At 31.2% G+C, this 20,924-nt stretch overlaps 1 protein-coding gene across 2 annotated transcripts in view; it reads right to left on the bottom strand.

The window, feature by feature from the left end:
* Positions 1 to 14,533: 14,533 nt before the first annotated feature.
* Positions 14,534 to 20,924, bottom strand: part of LOC121115646 (tetraspanin-6) — a 143,290-nt gene continuing 136,899 nt past the window's right edge. For both annotated transcript variants that reach the window (XM_040709736.2, XM_071887733.1), the window contains exons 3-6: positions 17,133 to 17,303; positions 16,926 to 17,075; positions 16,189 to 16,394; positions 14,534 to 15,652 (exon numbers count right to left, since the gene is read on the bottom strand). In XM_040709736.2, coding sequence (XP_040565670.2) covers positions 16,239 to 16,394; positions 16,926 to 17,075; positions 17,133 to 17,303 — 477 coding nt within the window. In that variant the 3' untranslated portion in view covers positions 14,534 to 15,652; positions 16,189 to 16,238. The remainder of the gene's footprint in view (positions 15,653 to 16,188; positions 16,395 to 16,925; positions 17,076 to 17,132; positions 17,304 to 20,924) is intronic.

Genomic DNA, 20,924 nt, shown 5'->3' with positions numbered 1-20,924 from the left:
TTTATGATTTAAATTTTAAATATAAAAATACTGTAGCTAAATATTTTATTTGATTTATATTTGTTTCTATTATTATATCTACTATAGAAAACATTACGACAAAAAATTAGGTAATGTTCTTAGGAATGCCAAACTTGATATATTTAATATTTACCGAGTGGTTCATTAAAGGCTGACATTTTGAATTCTAATCTTGAACAAGATATAATTTATTATTAACAATAAAATTTCACCAAAATGAATACTATAAATAGATGTGTGTATGAACTCTCTTAATCATTAATGTAGCCGCCCTTAGTGGCAATCATGGCTTCCAGAGAGGCGGCATAAGACCTGTCACACGCTGCGGATGTCATGAACTCTCATTTCTGGTTGACAGTTAACTCAAGAGTTGGGGCGTTTGGATGACAGCCATTCAGACGTTTTGGGTGCATGTCCAGGGGACATCATTTTGTAGTCAGGAAGGTTGGCATCGGGGCTGTAGGTGCACAAGGAGGGTCAAAAAAGAGTTCAAAAGAACTCACAATACTCATTGATAGGTACTGTATGTAATCGCCGTAGATCCTGGGCAACGCACTCGGGAGAAAATTATTCTCTTGAATTCAGTGTGCGTAGGTCCATGACTAGGTGATTCCTAAAGAAAGAACAATACATACTTCACACAAGATTCCTCGGTTAGATGGAGTTATTATAATAGTATATTGTTTACTTATACTTAATCGGTACAACTCCATCTAACCAATTAAAGGAACATTTAAAAAAACTTTTAATTGCTGTGATCGAAAAGGGCCTCTCCAGCCTCCACCTTCATAAAGCCCTTTCCACCTACTCCTTTGATAGCTTTCTGGACAGTTTGGTGTGAAATCCCGTTATCTCTTGCATGAACCCTCATGGACTTGGCCCTCATTGGCCTATGGTGTTTTCTTTAAGACCTCTGCTCCAGTTAAGCCTCTTTGACAGAGCTTGTCTACTTCTCCAACGTTTTTGACTTGCTTACGGCGAAGAGGGTGGTCCTGGAGACACCCAACTGCTTGGAGCGCGCGAATGGAAATTCGTCAATCACGTTATAGTGTCATTTTCTCAACTTTTACTTAAGCTAGAGAGCTCAGACTTGTTGGTTTTTGTAACTGATTGTTTAAAATTTAATAAATGGAATTGAATATTATGTTTAGATGTCAATGGACTACCTGGTACATCTTTAAAGGTTAATATTATTTAGTTTTTGTTTAACCAAAAAAAAAAAGTTACATATTTCATCATTGTGGTTGTGGTTCTTTTTTAAGCGATCTGCTTCAAACTTTGAATGCTGGGATTTTATTTTGTGTTTATAACATAATGTTATACTCTTTGTGTGTGTGTGGAAGACGGCTAAAAAAAGAAGTTTTATTCAATACAGAAAATTAAGTCTTTTTTATTCTTAAAGCCATTTAATGAAGTTTCATCAGGTTTTATTGGAAAATTGTCAGTTTATGTAGTTAGGATATAAAATTTTAATGCGTGATCATCAATTACGATGCAATTTATAACGTCAGTGAAAATACCTCTGAGAAACATCATATTAATATTTTGTAAAATTTGGTTCGTTACTTCCGGAGATAAGAGAATATTATTAAATGGACGTTGAGGCACTTGAGGCATAATAAAATATGAAAAAGTTTTAAAACTCATCTCCTTTTATTCTCCTTTTTTTTCTTTATCAAAGCTATTCTAAAAATACGTCATATTTCTTTAAATAGTTCATATCAGAAAAAGTGTTTATTTCTTTTTTTTTTAACTTTATAAACATTATGTATCATCTCTAACATTATCTTTTTATGTTTTTACTAAAGATGTCAAAAAACTGGGTGGTCCAGATAAATCTGTATAAAATTTCAAGGCTTATAACGAGCCAACTAAATGAAGATTTTTTAATTGTTTGAAAGCTCCAATTAATTACATTAAATTATTTAAAATGAGATCCGCCTCTATTGATAGCTTTGATCACTCGGCGCCCAAAGCTTTTGCAGACTCGGGCGAACCTGCGCCGATTCAGCTTTGCTATTGTATTGGTTCTGGTTTTGTACTTTTAATTCACATTTCTTAAATGGATGGAGTAGCCCAATGAAGAAATTACACCTTCCAACAAGACAGTGAACCGGCCCACCATACCAAAAAAGTGCAGGATGCTTTAACCACTAAATGTCTTCACTTTTGGAGCCCAAATTTTTGGCCTATAAACAGCCCACACCTGAAGCCGTACGAATTCTTTTACTAGAAAATGGTCGACTATTAGGCCTGTGCAAGTATTATTCGTCTATGAAGGCCCTGAAGAAGTCCATTACCTGTACTTTGGCCAATCTGGGTCTGCACGAGGTATCCCGGGTCTGTCAAATATTCTGACTGTATGTGACACAGATTAACAAAAAAGGCCATTCTCATTATGAATAATTGAATGTAATTAATTGTTGCTTCCATATAATAACAAAAAATATGTGTCTACCCTGATCTAGTTCGTTTGTTATAAGCTTTTAAATATTTTCCCAATTTATCTGGACCACCCTCTACTAATATTTTTATTCCGGTTCCCGCAACATAATAGGTATTGGTCTTTCAAATTTTTTTAATACTTTGTTCACCTAAAAAATACACCAAAAATTTTGTGAAAAGCAATCTTTATGAGTTTAAACAGGGTTTTTGTTTAAGTTTTTGATAACCATTTTTCTTTCTTAACAGAATAAAATTTTGTTTTGATTGAGAAATTTAGAAGTTATTTCATCTGTATTATTACATAATGTAACCAAAAGTTGGCAACTTCGTAATCAACAAATAATTTATATCGGGATCGTTGATTTACGTTTTTTTTTTCTCTCCTGTTTGTTATTTGCATAGAGATGAATATTTCAAATTACCTATTATTGGGTAATTCAAAAATGGAAATTCATATATACATTCGTATATATCAATTTTCAGCTCTGAGCTTCTTCTCTTGAAGCATTTGATAAAAATTTTTTTTGAAGATTTTTGCACTTTGATTTTAGTTGGTATACCACTTAACTAATTTATACATATATTACCGATTTTATCTAGTGGTACACATTTTATTTTTTTCAATTTCTTAAAAGTAAAAATTAAACAATAAGATTTGTGAGGATATTTATCAATCATCTAAAAGTAGTGATCGGTAGGACTTTTATTCAATATGTTCGCCCTCAGTTCTAATAATTGCCTCAATACGAGGCTTATATCCTTTGCAGACCTTGACTATTTAATCAGACACGAGTTTTGTAGGCTCCTTCTTCATCGAAGCCTCTAGACACTGGATACTCCTGTGAAAAGAAGCACACACCCTTTCCTCCAGAAACACTTGTATATTGTAGTCGAAGGGAGTTCGCGTCTAGAAAGGAGGGCGGCCAAATTTAGAGGTCCCATATGTTCGAAATGTTGTCCCTAAGGATGGTCTGGCCACACATGACACGGAGCTCTGTCTCGAGTGAAAAAAAAGTTGTCCACTAACTTTTCTCTAGTACAAGGTAGCCTTTCTTATCCAGAAGTTTGATGTAAGCATCTGTATTGAAATGCTCCTTCCTCACAACAAAAATAGGAGGAAAGCAGACTACTAGATTAGGCCAACCTTGTATAAAACATCATTAGATAGCTATTGTTAATCATCTCATTTTGTTCCATTGTTAATTCTCCTTTAAAAAGTAAGATTGATAAAAAATATTTTTTTTCCTAAATATTTCAAACATTAAATGGTTATATTTTGAAAAAAAATTATCTGAGAAAATAAAAACAGAATCTCACGCAAAAAAAGATTGCAATATTTGTATTATATTCTATGGGGCTTAAGAATAATTAGTGAAGGCTTAAAAATTTAGAAAATTTTAAAAGCCGTTTCAATTCTACACATTTTTATTTTGTGGCAATTTTTGAAGCAAAAATTGGTAATTCAACAATATTCTACACTCGATATTTCCCCCTCTATTCTGAATGACGTTTTCAATATGGGGAAGAATAGAAGTACTGATTGCCTTGATGAAGTCTGAGAACAAGCTGCTCCACTCCTCCATGATCACAGCCTTCAGGCAATCGACATTCAGGTGAGAAGTCTTGTTATTCTTACCTTCCAAGATGCACCAAACAGCGAAGTCGAAGGGGTTCACGTCAGGTGAGGACAAAGGGAATAAGTCTGCCGGCAAGAAGGTAGCCATGTTCTTCATGCAGAAATGCTGGATCTTCTTGGACGTGTGACGGGAAGCTGTTTTAGGTAAATGCATAGTTGTCGCTGGACATTGTGCTTTTCAACCATGGCAAGATATTGTACCTGAGGACGTTGTAGTAGAAGTCGGTCTTGACTTTCTTGTTACCCTTGAAGAAGTAGGGACCATGACTTGAGCTAGATTATTTGTCCTAAAGGTTCCCTTGACCTCAGCTCTTGATTCAGTCACAAAGTGATCATTTCTCCTGTTCAGTAAAGTGTCCTCTGTGAAGATTTTCTTGTCAGCGATAGACTTGTGCACGGGGGAGATCGCATACCCTCTATCATTTTGCTTGGATTTTTGATTGCACAAAAACAAAACAAATTGTAGCTTTTTGTCAGTTCTTTCGAATGGTTTCAAGTACAAAACTGTTTGATTTTTAGAGGTGAGGCTAGACCGCCTCTAAGAAGATTCTAATTTTTGTGTTGCTACCCTGTATAAAAAGTCTAACTTCATCATTTAAATATAATTAGACAATAAAAGTTCACATTAGATAGTTTTGTAAAGGTGTAATGCTTATAAATAGGGGAATGGCTATTAATTCCATGAGAAGCCCAACTTTTCAAATGAAAGAGCATCTTTTAATCACTCTGAAAAAAAAAGTTATCTTACCCAAATTTAACCTCGCATATCCCTTATAGATTATATCCCATTTTTTAATTATACTGCCTGAACTGTTTAGTTATTAAAATGGTGACTGATAGTTTCATTGCTTATAGGTTTTGTACTAGTAATACAATCATTGGTTTGCTTAATTTTATAAACATTAGATCAGTAAAAACCATATAATGTGAAGTTTTTATTATATAATTTAATTTATATGAACAGATTAAACTTCTAATTTCTCCAGAACCCATTTAACAACCACTTTTTATTTTTAAATGCTATTTCATTATGACGTCAAATGTGCAAAAATTCTTCTATAAGATGTATTTGGGCCCTAATTCTGATAAGCTCTTAAATTTTGGGACTGATAAGTCCGTAGCCTTTCTAAATGTATTTTAAATAAACTCGGAATGCATTTCAAGAAAATATTAATTAATAAACATTTTTATAAAAATATTATCTTTTCTTTCTCTGTTTCAGTCTTTTAAACAACTACACTTGGGGAGGCACATGGAAATATGAACACTTACTAATTCAATAATTCATTAAGGTTGATTGATTGACATCAATTCATATTCCGATATATTAAAGCATAGACAATTAGTCACAGAACAAAGCAAAGTCGAGAAAAGGACACTTGAACGTAATTGACGAACTTCCATTCGCGCACTCCCAGCAGTTGGGCGTTTCTAGGACCACCGTCTACGCCGTAAGCAAGTCCAAAACTTTGGAGAGGAAGAAGAGCACTGTCAAAACCCCAAATTGGACCAGGAGGAGTTTAAGAAAACAGCCAATTCCAATCCCCTCAAGTCCATGAGGGCCTATGCAAGAGATCTCGGAGTTTCACTCCAGATTGTTCATAGAGATATAAAAAAATTGGGTGAAAAGAGCCGTGTGAGTATAAAAAAGCCACTTTTGACACAAACATGAAAGAATCCCATCTCATCCGTTGCAAGACTCTTTTAATGTGTCGTTTTGAGTTTATTTTTGATACTTTTGGCCCCCTACAGCCCTGATGGCAACCCCCTCTGCTACACTTTTTGGGTGCATGTCGAGGGGAAGGCCTTCAGTGTCTGTCAACCAAACACCGAGGCCCTCAAAGCCACTATCTGTCGGCACTGGTACGCCAAGATAGAGGAATATATCTGCAGAGGCCTATCCCTATCGTTAATTTATAAATTACCTCTTGTTGAAGTTTAAAATTCAAATTGTTCATATTTGAATGGATCACTCGGTAATATTTGGTAGAGATGTGTCATACATATATATGTAATCACATTTATTTTCTTCGTATGAATGCTGAAACTGCTGAAAATCATAGTACATAAATTATATCCATCTATTCAACAAAACATAAGTAAAAAATTGTCATCTAAGGGGTTTTTATAATATCATAGTATAATTTCACCGTCAAAAATATGTAATAGTTAAATCATACTCGAATATATTTGGTGCGGTATTTAAACGTCTATTAAGAGTAGACTATTATTCTTCTATAAAAACACATGTAAAATATAACATTCAACATATTCAGGATGTAGGATAGTAAAATGAGACTATTTTTCCCTTTTCGGTTGATGTTAAATACATTTTTAGTGTTATTCGATCCATTCATTTTAAACAATAGTAACACTATTGCTATAAATATAGTACCCCATTTACCAATAATTCTAAAAATGAAAAAAGTTTTAACTAAAAATACTATATGGATAAGATTAGTTTAAAATCTATCATTTCTTCTACAAATATTAAACAAAATACTTTGTTTCCCATTAGTTATTATTTACTAATGGGATAACGTAATTTCAAAATTTGTTTACTCAGACATTAGAAACTCACTTTCCTTGTAATTCTAAACGTACTTTAATAACAAGTGAACGAAAGTTTTACTTTTAATTTTTTATTAATTGAGGTTTTCATTAAATGCACAAATAACAAAGGAAACAAATAAGGATCAAGTAAAAAAAAATTACATAAATAAACATTTTATTTTATAATTATCCCTCTTCTAAAAGCCTGCCTCATCATAATACACATGTCACAAAGCAAAAACAACAAAAAAATCTGTCAATATACAACATTTGGAAGACACATGCAAGCATATAACAATAACCAAAACATTATTAAATAAGAATAAAATCAGAAATTCACTGTTAAGCGTACCAGCAGTCCCCATAGTAGTAATATTTCTTTTTAAAAGTATTGTAAGAGCTTAGATTCATAATTAAAAGTCTTAATATTTTCCAACATATAAGGATAGTACCTAATAGCATCAGCACCACATCTCCATCTAGATCTAGAGATGTCCAGAATCATCAAAGAGATACATTTTCTCTCTCAAGCTAATAAGGATGAGCGAGTGAAGTGCTGTACGGCCCTGATAAATTGCGAAAATCTTTAAAACCTTATTACGAACGAACTAGATAGGATAGAACCATGATTTTTTATTGTTTGAAAGCTACATTTAGTGGCATTGAATTATTTAGGATAACCTCGGTCACACGGCGCCGGAATCTTTAGCTGACCACGTGGACTCGTGCAGATCCAGCTTTGTCGTTGTACTGTTTTTTTGTACTTGTAATTCACATTTCCTGTATGTATTAAGTATCCCAAAGAAGAAATTACAACTTCCAAAATGACAGAGTACTGGTGCATAATCCCCCCCTCCCAAAATGCACAGGGATTCTTTACACAAAATTTAATAACTTTTTGGGCAGAGATTTTTGGTCTGGAAAAAGCCTGGAACTGAAACCATGCGATTTATATCTGTGAGGAGGATCAAGCATGAGGGTTTTGCGAAGTACAATTCGTCTGTAGAGACATTACAGAAGTCCATTACCCATACAATGGCAATGCTGGATCTGCAATAGATCACCCTGGTTTTTCAAAGCTTCTGGGTCCGTGTGGCTGAGTTTATCAAGAAAGCAAATTTCCTTATGAATAATTGAATGTTATTAAATGTAGCTTTCAAATAATACGAAATATATGGTTCTACACCATTTAGTTCCTTCGTTACAATCCTTTAAAGATTTCCCCAATTTATCTAGACGACTGAAGTGTACGTTTCAAAATAATTTACATAAATGCTTAACATTTTTTTTTTTTTTTCGAGCTTCGATGATGGAAATTCTCCTGATATTTCTATGCTTATACGACGAGATACTTAAAAAAATCTTGTTATTAAATTCAATAGATAACACATTTAGCTTGTTGCAAGTATTAAACTTTTCTCAAAATTAGCCGTTAAAATTATTTCGGATTTACCTTGTCTACATAATGCAGACTGGTACGTAACTCTCCCTTTGGACATTTACAGGACTATTCCTAAAGAGAGGAACTGTAACAATTTTATACCTACACCATTTTTGATGATGGTATTTCTGTCGGCCTCAATTATATTTATCCTTCTGTCCACAATGCAGATAGAGCGTACAAAAATAAAAAATAAAAATTTATATATTGAAGACATTTTTATATAAATTTATTAAATTTTATTAAAAATAATACTCATTGACTTTTCTTTCAATGAAGATTAAGATTTAAAAAAATAAATATTTCTTTACATTGTTAAGATGGGTGAAAGCTGTTATATACATACATATATCAAATATGAATAGTGAATATGATCATTACATGAATTATTTATCAACAAGGATTGAAAAAGATTTTATTCTTTATATTTTATGAAAAGAAATTTAAGTCATTGACAGATTCATTTGTCAAATACGGAGTTACACAAATATTTTTTTTCTCATGTATTAAAATATGTTTTATATATTAAAAAAACAATTTGATGAATATATATATTTATAAATAACGTTTTCAAATATTCAAAATTTATGATTTTATCACGTTTGATATTGTAAAACTATTATTTATTCTATTGATCATAACAAGCAAAAGTTTAATCATATTAAATTATCAAAAAATTGTGACTTTAATCAAACTCTGGTTAGAAAAAAGTTGTTTACACAAATGCTTTAAGTACTTCAAATCATATTTGCTCCAAAATAAAGCAATAAAAAATCCTTTACAATTAATTATAAAGCAAATAAAAGTTGTACCGACTCCTATTTTCAAGTAATTTTGATATTTTTAACCATAAATATAACATACATAAAATTTTAGGTTAAATGAGTGGTATTTGATGAGTCTTCTGAAATATGCCTTTAACAATTAATGAAATCTTTGATGAGCATTTATTTTTTTTCATTGATCATTTATCTATTTAATTTAGCTTCGCCTACTGTACAATGAGCATTACATCATCAATTACTGTGTTGTGTCGTCATCATTGGCATATGACACTTGTCATTCAGTTAGCTTGGTTATAAGAAAATAAATTTGATGGTGCTAATAAATCATTTTGCCATTTAATATGTAGAAAAATAATAAAAATAAATTATTATTTTAAAATACATATTTTTATCCAATGCCTATTGAACATCTCAATATGGAGTTTTTATTACTTCAGGCAGTTCTCCATGAGGGAGCTGCACAGTTTCATAGATATATCTATAACTAACAAATTACAATTTTTAAATTTAATTTACATATAGAATTCTTTAAAAAAATCCATGCGGCACTAAAGAAACATAGAAAATTAGTCCTTTCAAAAGTATTTGAAAAGTGGCAACTTCCGTTCTAAATAATTTTCTCCTTGCCAAGAAAATATCTTTTAGTTAACAAGCACATTTCGTCACATTGTGCCCAAGCTTTGTATACAATCAATAAGAAAAAAAAATATATTTATAGAAAAATATTTTTTTTATACAGCTTTTTTTTTAATATTCCTTGAATTGGTCAAGTGGAGTTTCACTGATGAAGTGTAAGTAAATATTATAGTATTACAATTACTCCATCTGACCTAGGAATGGTCTTTGAAGTCCATATAAATAATGTATATTTCCTTTTCTAGGAACGACCTATGCGCGAACCTACGCACATTAGGTTCAAGATAATAATTTCTCCTGAGTCCATTGATCTACGTCCTTCCAGCTTTGTAAATGACATATTTATTAATATTTTACGCCCACTTTTATTCAACATCTTTTTACAACTGTAGCTGTTTATTAGATTGATGGATTCTTATAATCAATCCTCATGATTTAACCCTTGGATCACCAAGTACTCCATTTTTTTTTACTATAAATAGTTGTCTATGTTTTATTATATAGTATCATATTATGTGGTTGATTAAAGTGCTCCACATCTCTCTTTTTTGTTATATCCAGATCCTTGTTCAATGTTCTACCTAGTACTTTCATCAAGGGTTATTATGCTTAAAAAATTTAGAAAACCGACTGTTATAATGCAAAAATAATCAGTAATTCACAAATTACCTTTGGATGTATTTTCTCAAAAAATATCCAATTAAGTTTTAGATAACCAAGTTTCTCACTTTCTCAAAGTACAAAAAAAAATCAAATCAATTAAATTAGAAAATAAATATTTATTGAAAACAATTATTGAATGTATCTATGTACTCGTACATATGTTTTAATAAAGAATCCCTTGAGATATATAATTGTGCAAACAAGTAGATTAATTTTTTTTTGCACGCTTTTTATGTTATCTCCAAGTTGTTTTTACTCTCTAATTCCCAGAGACGGTCATAGTAATGTTATTTTAAAAAGGAGTCCATTCCTAATGTTTAAGTATTATCCAAAAAGGAAACTATTATTAAAGCTTAAAGTTTTAAGAAAACATTGCTGACAATTACTCAATAATTTATCACGAAATTTTTTACAATGATATCATTCAATCTGAAAGAGTTATATAATTTTAATTTTCTTATAGTATTTAGGGACACCATGTATATAAAATTCAAAGTGTTCAGATATTAATGGACCACTTGGTAGGGAAACTTATCATAATGTGCTTAGTTTAGTAAAAAAAATATATATATCATTGCTGAATAAAGAAAACTTATTAACATTTTTAAAATAATCTTGGTGTATTGTAGGAGTGTTCGTAAAAGTCCAAGGTATACAAGTTTTACCTAATATATAGACATGAAAGCAATTCTTGTCCATATCTACTCAATACTCATTAAAGATAACTTGACAAAGGAAAAAAGAGGCTTCATCGCTGGTATACCCAAACATTTATTTTTATTTTTTGATATTGCGCTGTAAGTTTATTATTCCTCTGTGATTTGTTATTGATATTAGAAGAACTGAATTTGAGGATCAGTTTATTTTATGGATTTATTCGTCAAAAGGAAGATTCAGTTCTATGGAATGGAGAGAATTTGATGAAGTAACTGATGGGCAAGGAAACCAGAAAAACATATGTAGACATTGTTGTCAAAATAATAGTCCCAAAGTTGAACAATTAGGAGAACATTTGAAGAAATGCACTAAGTATGTTATGAAAGAGAACAGCCGTGCATATCAGACTCCAATGTCAGAACACAATCATCAAAGCAGCCACTAAAAACTCTTCTATAGTTCAATCAGGTGCCAAATACGTCCATAAAACTATAAAAAGTGTTTTATGCCTCTATCGGCAATTTAGTATTGCCGAACATGAACGCATGAAAAAGCTTATCAATATTATTAGACCATTTTATAAACTACCGGCAAGGCAAGCTATTTCTGGTCATTGGTTGGATAAAGGTTGGATATCCAACGAATTGATTAAATAACTATATGGTCGATCTGTAATAATTATACAAGACAGTTGTTCTATAATTAATAACAAACAAATCATTGGTTCATGCCTACATGATGGGCAAAAAAGATTCTCCATTCAAACAGTGGATAGTGGTTCCTCAAAGAAAACAGTGGATTATTGCTTTAAAATTGCAAAACAAGAAATATAATTCTCTGAGAAACCGCAAGAAAGCAAATGAGAAACTTATATCTGCAAAAAAAAAAAAAAAAAAAGAACAAGACGAGGAAGAGGGATGATAATTTATTGTATATGGATGTGCAGCTTCTTTTCTTAATTTAGTATTAAAAGAGATTTCCTCGAAATCTATGCTACCCAAAATTGTTGAGGTGCAAAAATATTTTCAAAACCATCACCAGCATTCAAAAATATACTTTTTTGAATTTTGATATGTTTCTGCATTTTTTCCTATGCTTTAAGATGCAAAAAGCTCGAAAACCATTTTGATAGGGATTTAAGTATGTCCTATACCCTGCCTCATCAACCGTAACGTTTTTCCAACATCCATTTTTCGATAATTTTGCGTAGTTTTTGGACAAAAAGTATTTATAAAACAAGCCGTTGAATGCCAAAAGCACATTAAACTAAAATATAAGCATTTTTGAATAATACTTTTTATCTATTTTATTTTCTAAGTATCAAGATTATCCACTGAAATGAAGGTAAAAAGAAATCTAGATGTTATTTTCTCTAATATTAATTATTTTTTGCGGAAAAGATATTAATATTTTCGAAAGATTTTACACACATCTCAATTTCTTCACTAAAAACAATATTTTTTAGTACCAATTTGAAAATCGTAATGATATACATTTTATACTAGTTTATATATTTTCTTATATTTATATAAATTAAAACGTAAAAATCAAAAAAATGTGATTATGTTTGTTATCTATTAATTTATTGAAGAGATTCTTCTTCAAATCATTGTATATTATATTATATGGATTGAAGGAGATACTCTCTCTACTTGAAATTTTTAGTTATTATTTTCGCAAAGTTAATCATCATTTATTTTCCTCTCTGTCTCTGCAATACCCGACTATTATGTATATAATTATTTCTTGCTTTCCTATGGTCTTCATTTCCTTACCTTGATGGAACAGGCTCTTGAAGCCAATTTGAAAATTTCATGTCATTTACAGGAATATCTGTTGCAAATGGTGAATTTATCCACATTTGTGTATAAAACAAAGTTAAGGATTTGTTCATTGTACTTTTATCATATTTCGTTTCCTCAATGAATAAAAACATCTTTTGGGAATATATATTTATGGCCATCAATCGTGCTTGATGAATTGCTCCGGGTTTCTTCCATGGAAGAGAAGTGAAATTATAGTGTGTTGTTTCATTTTTGATAAACAGCTCTTCGAAATATGTCTAATTTTAAAATTTAACCATCTTCTTTAAACAAATTCCCCTTTTTCCTTTCCGAAATAATGTTTTATTATTAAGGCTTATTTATTCAAGTTACACCATTTGTCCTTGTAATGTTTAAACCAGGGATTTTCTAGAGACTGAACTTTCAAAAAAAAGTTTTTTTCAAAACTGGGCCTACAGTCACTGTCAGTATGTGCTGTTAACATGGTAGATAAAATAAATTGATGTCACTTGGTTTCATATAAGCTTAGCGGATCCATTGTGAATTCCCCAATTTCTGAAGTTGGTGTAAAAAAAGGGTAGTAATCATATCAGTGTATTTGTATGTATCTAATAGATCTATTCGTGCTTTTGTTTGGCATTCTCCGATAGAGCTGCAAAACATTAAGACTCCCAACAGTTTTCCTTGAGGATATCCGGATTGTATCTATGAAAATCTCTTAAAGTTTTGATATCCCTTTGTAGTGCAGGATATGAAGGATGATTTCTAATTAATAATGACATACATGTTTAATTAATTTATGTCTTGAGATCATCCTGTTCGACGAGTAGTTGATGTAGATACAATGAAAATATCTAAGTCACCCCTACCAGATTTTGCACGTGTCAAAAACAATTCATGTTACTGTGTTCTTCGGATAGTCCTAAACGATCAGCAGTATTTCGTATTATTTAACATTTTATAATTTTTTGGGGGTAAGTCATTCGCATTGTAAATCATTTTTGCCAAGTCATTTCATTAATTTTGATTCATTAATAAAAGCAAACAAGTTGTAAAATTGTTTACTAATAAATTAATTCAATAACTTCATGTCGTAATTTTACGTACATATTTATGATAAAAGTCTAGAAAATATTTAAAATAAAATAAAAAGGTTTATCATTTTAATTTTCAAATTGGTATTAGAAATAATACTCTTAATTAAGAAATTTAGGTGAGTGTATATTCTATCGAAAAAATCATATCTTTTCGCAAGAAAGGGCACAATATAAAAAAGAAAATAGCATAGATAGATGAGAGTGTACAATTTTAGTACTGCAGTCTGAGCAAATAGATGTGTCTCTTTATTTTAATTTCACTGGATAATCTTGATACTTTGATAAGAAAATTTATAAAAAGTATAATTCAAAAATGGATATATTTTAGTTAAATTTCTTTTTTGGCATTCAATGGTGCGTTTTACATAATGCTTTGTCCAAAAACTACGCAAAATCATCAAAAAAGGCATGTTGGAAAAACTTTAAGACCGATCAGGAAGTAAATAGGACATACTTAGATCCCTATAAAAATGATTTTGGAGCTTCTCACATCTTAAATCATGGGAAAAAAGTAGAAAGATATCAAAATTCAAAAAAATATATTTTTGAATAGGTCTACTAAGGCATGTTTTGGCGAAAATAAAGGCATAAAGCCTCCGTGACCTAATAAGAGTCAATGGATTAGCTACGATATGTGCATTGAAACTTTTCTTTAAAAAATAAATCTATTTGTTAAAGATTACACCAAATTTGTTTGTGTATTAAAATATCACATCTACCAATTAGCTATTGTTTCTTGATTACCAAAAACAAATTTGATAAAATCATAAATCCATTTATAATCTATTCAAAAAATAAATCAACAAAAGATGTCATTTCTATCTGCAATTTCTATAATTTTTTTGTCATTTCAGATTATTCAAATACATGATAAAAATAGTATTCATATGGAAATTATAATATAATATTTATAAAGACAGCACATATGTGTGTATTTCAAATCCACAGAAGATTTTGATGGCAGTAGAATTGGTATTCTTACTACAAAATGGCAAAACTTGTGGATAATATATTTTATTTTATGTAAGTCTTTCGTAGTTATAGCTATTTTATATTCATTGGTATTAGTAGGTAACAAAATGTAATTGTCATTACTTTATTCATAAATCCAATCACAATTTATCGAAAAAATTGTGATTCTTACTTTTTTTTTATGTTTACAGCTTGACAAGTGTTATATAGTAAGTATTAAAGGATAGAAGAAATATCAAAACAAAAATAAAAGAGTTTTTTTCATATCAGTTCACACTTTTGCAGAAGTGGAGCTCACTGGACACACCTCCCTCATAAATAGTTTTACTTAAGAAGAGTCCTCACTCCACATTCCACAAAAGTGGGGCTATAGTCAATAGTCCAGCCCATCAAACGAATGTTTCCGATGAAGAGATCGGCGTTCTCCATAATCCTCCTCTTCATCCTCAATTTCTTCGTCTGGATCCCCATAATGGTCATGATCTCCGAGACTCCATTGAGAGCCGACATCTGTATGACGTGAGGAATTGTGCAGGGGCTGTATTTGTATGTTGTTTGTAAAAGGAGATGGCACATTTCGAGCTGTAACTCGATGTAAAAGTTCTTGTTGATAGGCTTTATCAACTACTGGATGGTTGATTTGTACTTGTGTCGTTGGCTTGGGGGGTGGCTGTGGTGGAGTGGAGTGCGAGATACTGGAGGATGATTGAAGGGTTGGGATTTTTCTAGTTTGAGGTGAAGGCTCTGATTGGTGTAACACAGTCATTTCCCAAGTTTTATTCTGATATTGAGTTCCTGGGTCTTGATGATGTTGGGTTGAGGGGATATTAGTCGTTGCTTGTTGAGCGGGAGGAGGGGGCAGAACGACTTCCATTTCAGCAGGAGCAGCTTGAGGTGGTGAGACATAGTAGTGACTCACAGAGGTTGATGGATGATTGGTTGTGGTTAGAGTCGTCATTTCTCTGAAATAGTTTAAAAAAATAAGAATTAACTATAGTGATACACATAAACATTTTCTTCAATCATTGTGTCTAGTTTTTTGTTTTTTTTCAAATTCTGTTTCTGTGTTGTTCTTTGAGTGATAAATTAGATTATCTTGATGTAAAGTCTTAACGATTTATGCTACAGGACAAATGATGTGTAAGGTAAAAAAAATGATGTTCAACGGAGCACCTATTATAAACCAAAAAAGGAGTATTTAATTATTCCCTTTTCAGATAGAAAAGATGAATTAACTTCGCAGATTTCACACATGTTATGGTAAGACCTAAAATAAATAAGTACTATCTGCTTCATGACGTCATATTATTTTTGTTTCTTGAACTTTTATTATTATTATTTTATTCAAGAGAACGTCCAAGTATATTGTAATTACGTGTGAGTTCTTTGACATCCCAAAACTCCGGGGAATACCATGTACTAACGCTAGTGTTGTATAAATATAGCAAACGACACTCGCCCAAATTAATGAACCCACAAAAAAATATGAAATAAATACCTAGAAGCTGTGTGATTTTGCTGATTGGAAGACGCTTGCCCCTCGTATTTTCACCTAATCTCTTCATATTGAGCTTGATGAATCGTTTTAGCAAGGCAACAAGAGAGAAGGACTCCAAGTAAATGGAAGCCAGCGATGCATAATATTCCGATTCCTACTTTAGAAAGATTATCCATAAAGAAGTTCACAACGATTCGATAACAGCCCTAGGAGATCATTAAAATTTCAAATTAGATCATTAAGTCATTATAATTATTTAATTTATATGTTGAAAGTAAAAAAAGAAGGAACAATGTAGGTATGTATAGGTATGGCTCAATGGAAAAAGGAATGAGGAAAAAAACTATTATTAATTAGTTGTTGTGGCTATGTTTTGCTTAGTTTTTGGAAGAACCAAAACATTTTTATTTTGTAGCAGTTTACGCGTAAACCTTGGAATAACTTTGTTGGTAGGTTCCTTCTTCCTTTAATGTCAAAAACTTTTGTCTAATTTTTCCCCTTCCTTTTCCACAATCATTCCTTTGTGATAGGATAGGTACAAAATACAATAAAGACACGAAAATAATATTTTTATGAGCTTCAGACCCATTAATTAATCATATCTATTGAAAGGTTATTATGGTTCTTTTTTTTAGTTGCCTTTCTTTATTTTCGCATGATTTTTGTATGTATATACGTTATATGATGGGAAATAGACACGAAAGTATTCATAAAACTTGGAAATAAAAATGCTTTACCTGTCGATGAACAAAGGCAGTGTCTCTATCAGAAGCACAAACAGCCTCTTCTGTATATAAACAGCACGAATGTGGCAACTTCCCTCGATGTCCTGTTCCCCAAGGAGTATTTGACCAATCAGAATGATTAGACAGGCCACAGCAATGTAACTATTTAACAAAAAATTAAATGTTTTTAGAATAAATAACAATTGAAGATCAACTTACAGTTGTTTGAATCCCATCAATGGCTTGAGTTAATCCAGTATCCTTTCCATAGTTATCTAAACCTCTGTCTAAGCCATCATAGAATCCAGATGAGATCTTATCCCTGTATACATACCCAATCACGAATACAAGGACTTGAATACAAAAAATAACCATGAGTAGTGATGAGTACTGTAAGAAAAGGAATGCATTGAATTGAAATTCTTATATGAACAGATAAAAAAATCTTTAAAGAAACACTAAATAAATTGTAAGACAATTCAATAGAATCATTAATAATCTGTATATATTAATAAATTAAGCCATTTATGTCTGTTTCTCTTTCTTTCTGTATGTCTATCTGGATAAAGTCATTTTAATGAAATATCAGAGACCTTTTGTAACATCAAGCATCCATATAAGGTGCACTGTATTAATTTTTATCGTATCAATAAACAGTATAAGTTAAGATATGTATACAATATCAAAAATAAAACCTTGTAGGCGTTTGGTAGTAGAGCGGGCTGGTTTGAGGAGGTAAAACTACTTTTTGGAAATTGATATATGGCTAGTGATAAGAAGTTGATACGTACTGTTGAAAAATAGTATGCAAAATTTTAGGGAGAAAAATAATTTTTTTAGCTGCCGTCAATCCATTAAAATTTTTTGTGTTTTAATTTTGGTAAAACGCTCACTTTTATTATATCAAGAAATATTTAATACAAAAAGATAATTATTATTTGTATGGGTTAAAGCTAATTATATTCAAAAATACATTCTTAGAAAATAGCATTAGTTTAAGTAATAAATAAAAGCTTTCGGAAAATTGGTTTTTAGCCTAAATTTATCAAAAATAAATATTTTTCAGACTTCATATAGTAATACCCAATATTTGTCTTAACAAGCAGCATTTTAGTGTTTTTCTTTAACAAAAATTACCACAGCTAGTGCTGGTTAAGGGGGGACTTGCCCTTAGCCTGGTGCTTTTATGTAAAAAGAAGAAAATTGTTTTTGCACGAGTTGTTAAGGGCATTCTATCATAATACAAATTTTAAATTAAATGATCCCTTCATAGTCAGTTTTTTAATAGTAACTGATTTTTAAAATGCTTAATTATATTGTTGCACCATTTATTAAGATCAGTTACTATTAAAAAACTGACTATCAAGGGATCATTTAATTTAAAATTTGTTGAATATACGATGGAGTTAAAAATATATATATTTATTAGGTTATTATTTATATATTATTTTGTACATTCTTCAGGGACTTTAAATATATCTCCACACCTATTTGTTTTAACCTGGTTATACTTGAAGAGGTATATAAATAGACAATAGTTCTATGTATATCAAATATCTTTAAAAATAAAATAATCAAGAATGAAAAAGTAAAGTCAGGATTGTCTCATTTCTGCAATACTATTTTTCTTGGTTTATTGTTGGGGTTATACAAATATGTAAAACCAGATTTGATTGCTTATAATCCTATGATTCTCAAATGGGTGTACATGGAGAATTTCTAGGAGATAGGTGAGATTTACATTAATAAAATATAATTTTACTACATTTAAAAGTTTGTGCTGGGTGGGAATATACGGTTGAAAACATATTTCGAATGTGTAAGTAATCTAAAACCACTGTTTTATACTTTTGAAATTCTTTTAAATAAGATACCAATGAATGAAATAATAATTTATTCAAAATAAACTTTAATATTTTGAATTACTATGTAATGTATGCTAAAAAATGAGATATAATAAAATAATATAGGACATTGATATTTCAATCCTGATTTGACAGCTTAAAATGTTTTTCCACCCATCTGAAATTTGGTATGTATTTTTATGCATAATGTTTAAATCTAATTGGCCATATTCGATTTTTAACTATTCGGTTTTCGGGCCGCCCTATTTGGCAGGTAAAATCAATCTTGTATACAGGGTGTACTGTATATATTTGGACCCCTAATATATATTCATATTTTTGATCTACAAATTAACAATATTAATGCCAATCTCGCAGGCATTTTACATGTAGCATTGAGTGTGTATACAGGGTGTACGGTATATAGTGCTCCTCATATTTTTGATCTAAGATATAATACTGTAGTAATATTAACAAAATCTAGCAGGTGTTTTACCAGTATTATCGAGTGTGTATACAGAGTACATTGTATCAAGTGCTCCCTGATTTTTATCATATACCTATATAGCAGTGGCGTTGAAAGCTTTCTTCATTACAAAATACTAATTTTAGTTGGTGTATTATGTATGTTCATTAGGGTATATCAGTGGATAAGGGATAAAAAAATAAAATGTCCCAATTTTTTTGCTCAGTTGATTAATTGTGCCAATTGCTCAAGAAAAAAACACACAATCGCGAAATATTTAGGGGTCGCACATCCCTCGTAAAGTTCTGTATTTTTCTTAATGTTTTCCTTTTCCCCCTACAAAATACTTTTAATGGTAGTTTATTGAATTATTTAAATAAATGTAATATTTATTAATAATAAAAAATAGCAAAATATAAATTCCTGGAAGTAAATTTTGTATGTTTTATGTTGTATGCCCCCTTCGCAAAGGTTCACCGATGTTCTTTTTTGACCTAGGAAAATCTTTTACGGTGCTCATATTTGATACCATCTTGAGTTTGCCGCTATTCGTTTGAGCGTCATTAAAGAGCGCAAACCCAACTGCGACCTCTGATATATACTATAAATACTGATTCATCGCTTTTGTATCAATTTCATTAATGATATAGTTTTCATACGATTCAAGTGTTCTTTGAGTAATGTAAGGTCCCGTCGAGATACCACGGAACCATCCGTAGCTTTAAATCATGAGAACAAGTAATGTTTAGTTATTACAGCCCACAAATCGCCAAGTTTGATCCAGAAATGTGCGTCAAATGAAACACGAGATGAAACACGCCGTGGGTGCAGTTTATAAAGCTCCTCCTGGAACATCCTGATTTTCAGGGAATACAAAGCACCGGGAGTACGAAAAAAAACCATGTGGAAGAGATTTAAAAAAAATAAAATAAATAACAGTTAATTCCAAGAGTTAATTCTTTATAATCATCCCATGGTTGGTGAGAGTGAAGGAGACTTTGAGAAAATTGCAAATATTATCCTTCCAACACTATATTCGGAGTGGCATTTTTTCTATTACTTTTCCGTAATGTGTTTTGTTAATTTTAGCCCAGCAATCTCTAAAGTGTAGAAACAAAGTAATTTCTGCACTTTTTGATGGCTCAATGACGAGTTTAGAGAATACAGATCGAAGAATAATCTCCAAAATGTGATGTCGACAGGCAAGGTGCAAGAGCTTCCCTTCAAGTAACATTATAAGCCTCAGAGAGACACCATATAAGCACCCTTTATTTGTTACTGTGGTGGAAAGGGAAAGCGATTTAATTATGTCTCTTATATGTCATTTTACTTAAAGTGATACGATCTCCGAAGCAATTGAGTTTGTCTCCCCCCTATTAATCTTGGGTAATGAAAGAATCTTTTCAACACCTTCACCTGAAACTAAAATGGCTAAACATACAAATTTTTCTTGGCCAACTAAGTTAAGCATTAGTTTTCCCTCCCAATGTTATATTAAAGGACCGTTTGGAGGAAAGCAAGGATTTTCATTTTCTTCCAACGAGGATGAGACTGCTGATGTTGTCAGATGTTGTTCTTCCAGTCATCGATCGCTGCACCATTGTTTCTCCTCCAACCTTTTTCTTTTGTTAGTTTCCCAAGCAGACCCTTTTCTGTCTTCTCCAACCATGCTACCCGACTGTCATGGTCCGTGGTTTTGAT

The sequence above is a fragment of the Lepeophtheirus salmonis genome, chromosome 4, assembly GCF_016086655.4.
Source record: "Lepeophtheirus salmonis chromosome 4, UVic_Lsal_1.4, whole genome shotgun sequence".
In the NCBI taxonomy this organism is placed as follows: Eukaryota; Metazoa; Arthropoda; class Copepoda; order Siphonostomatoida; family Caligidae; genus Lepeophtheirus; species Lepeophtheirus salmonis.
This window is presented reverse-complemented; position numbering and strand designations above follow the sequence as displayed.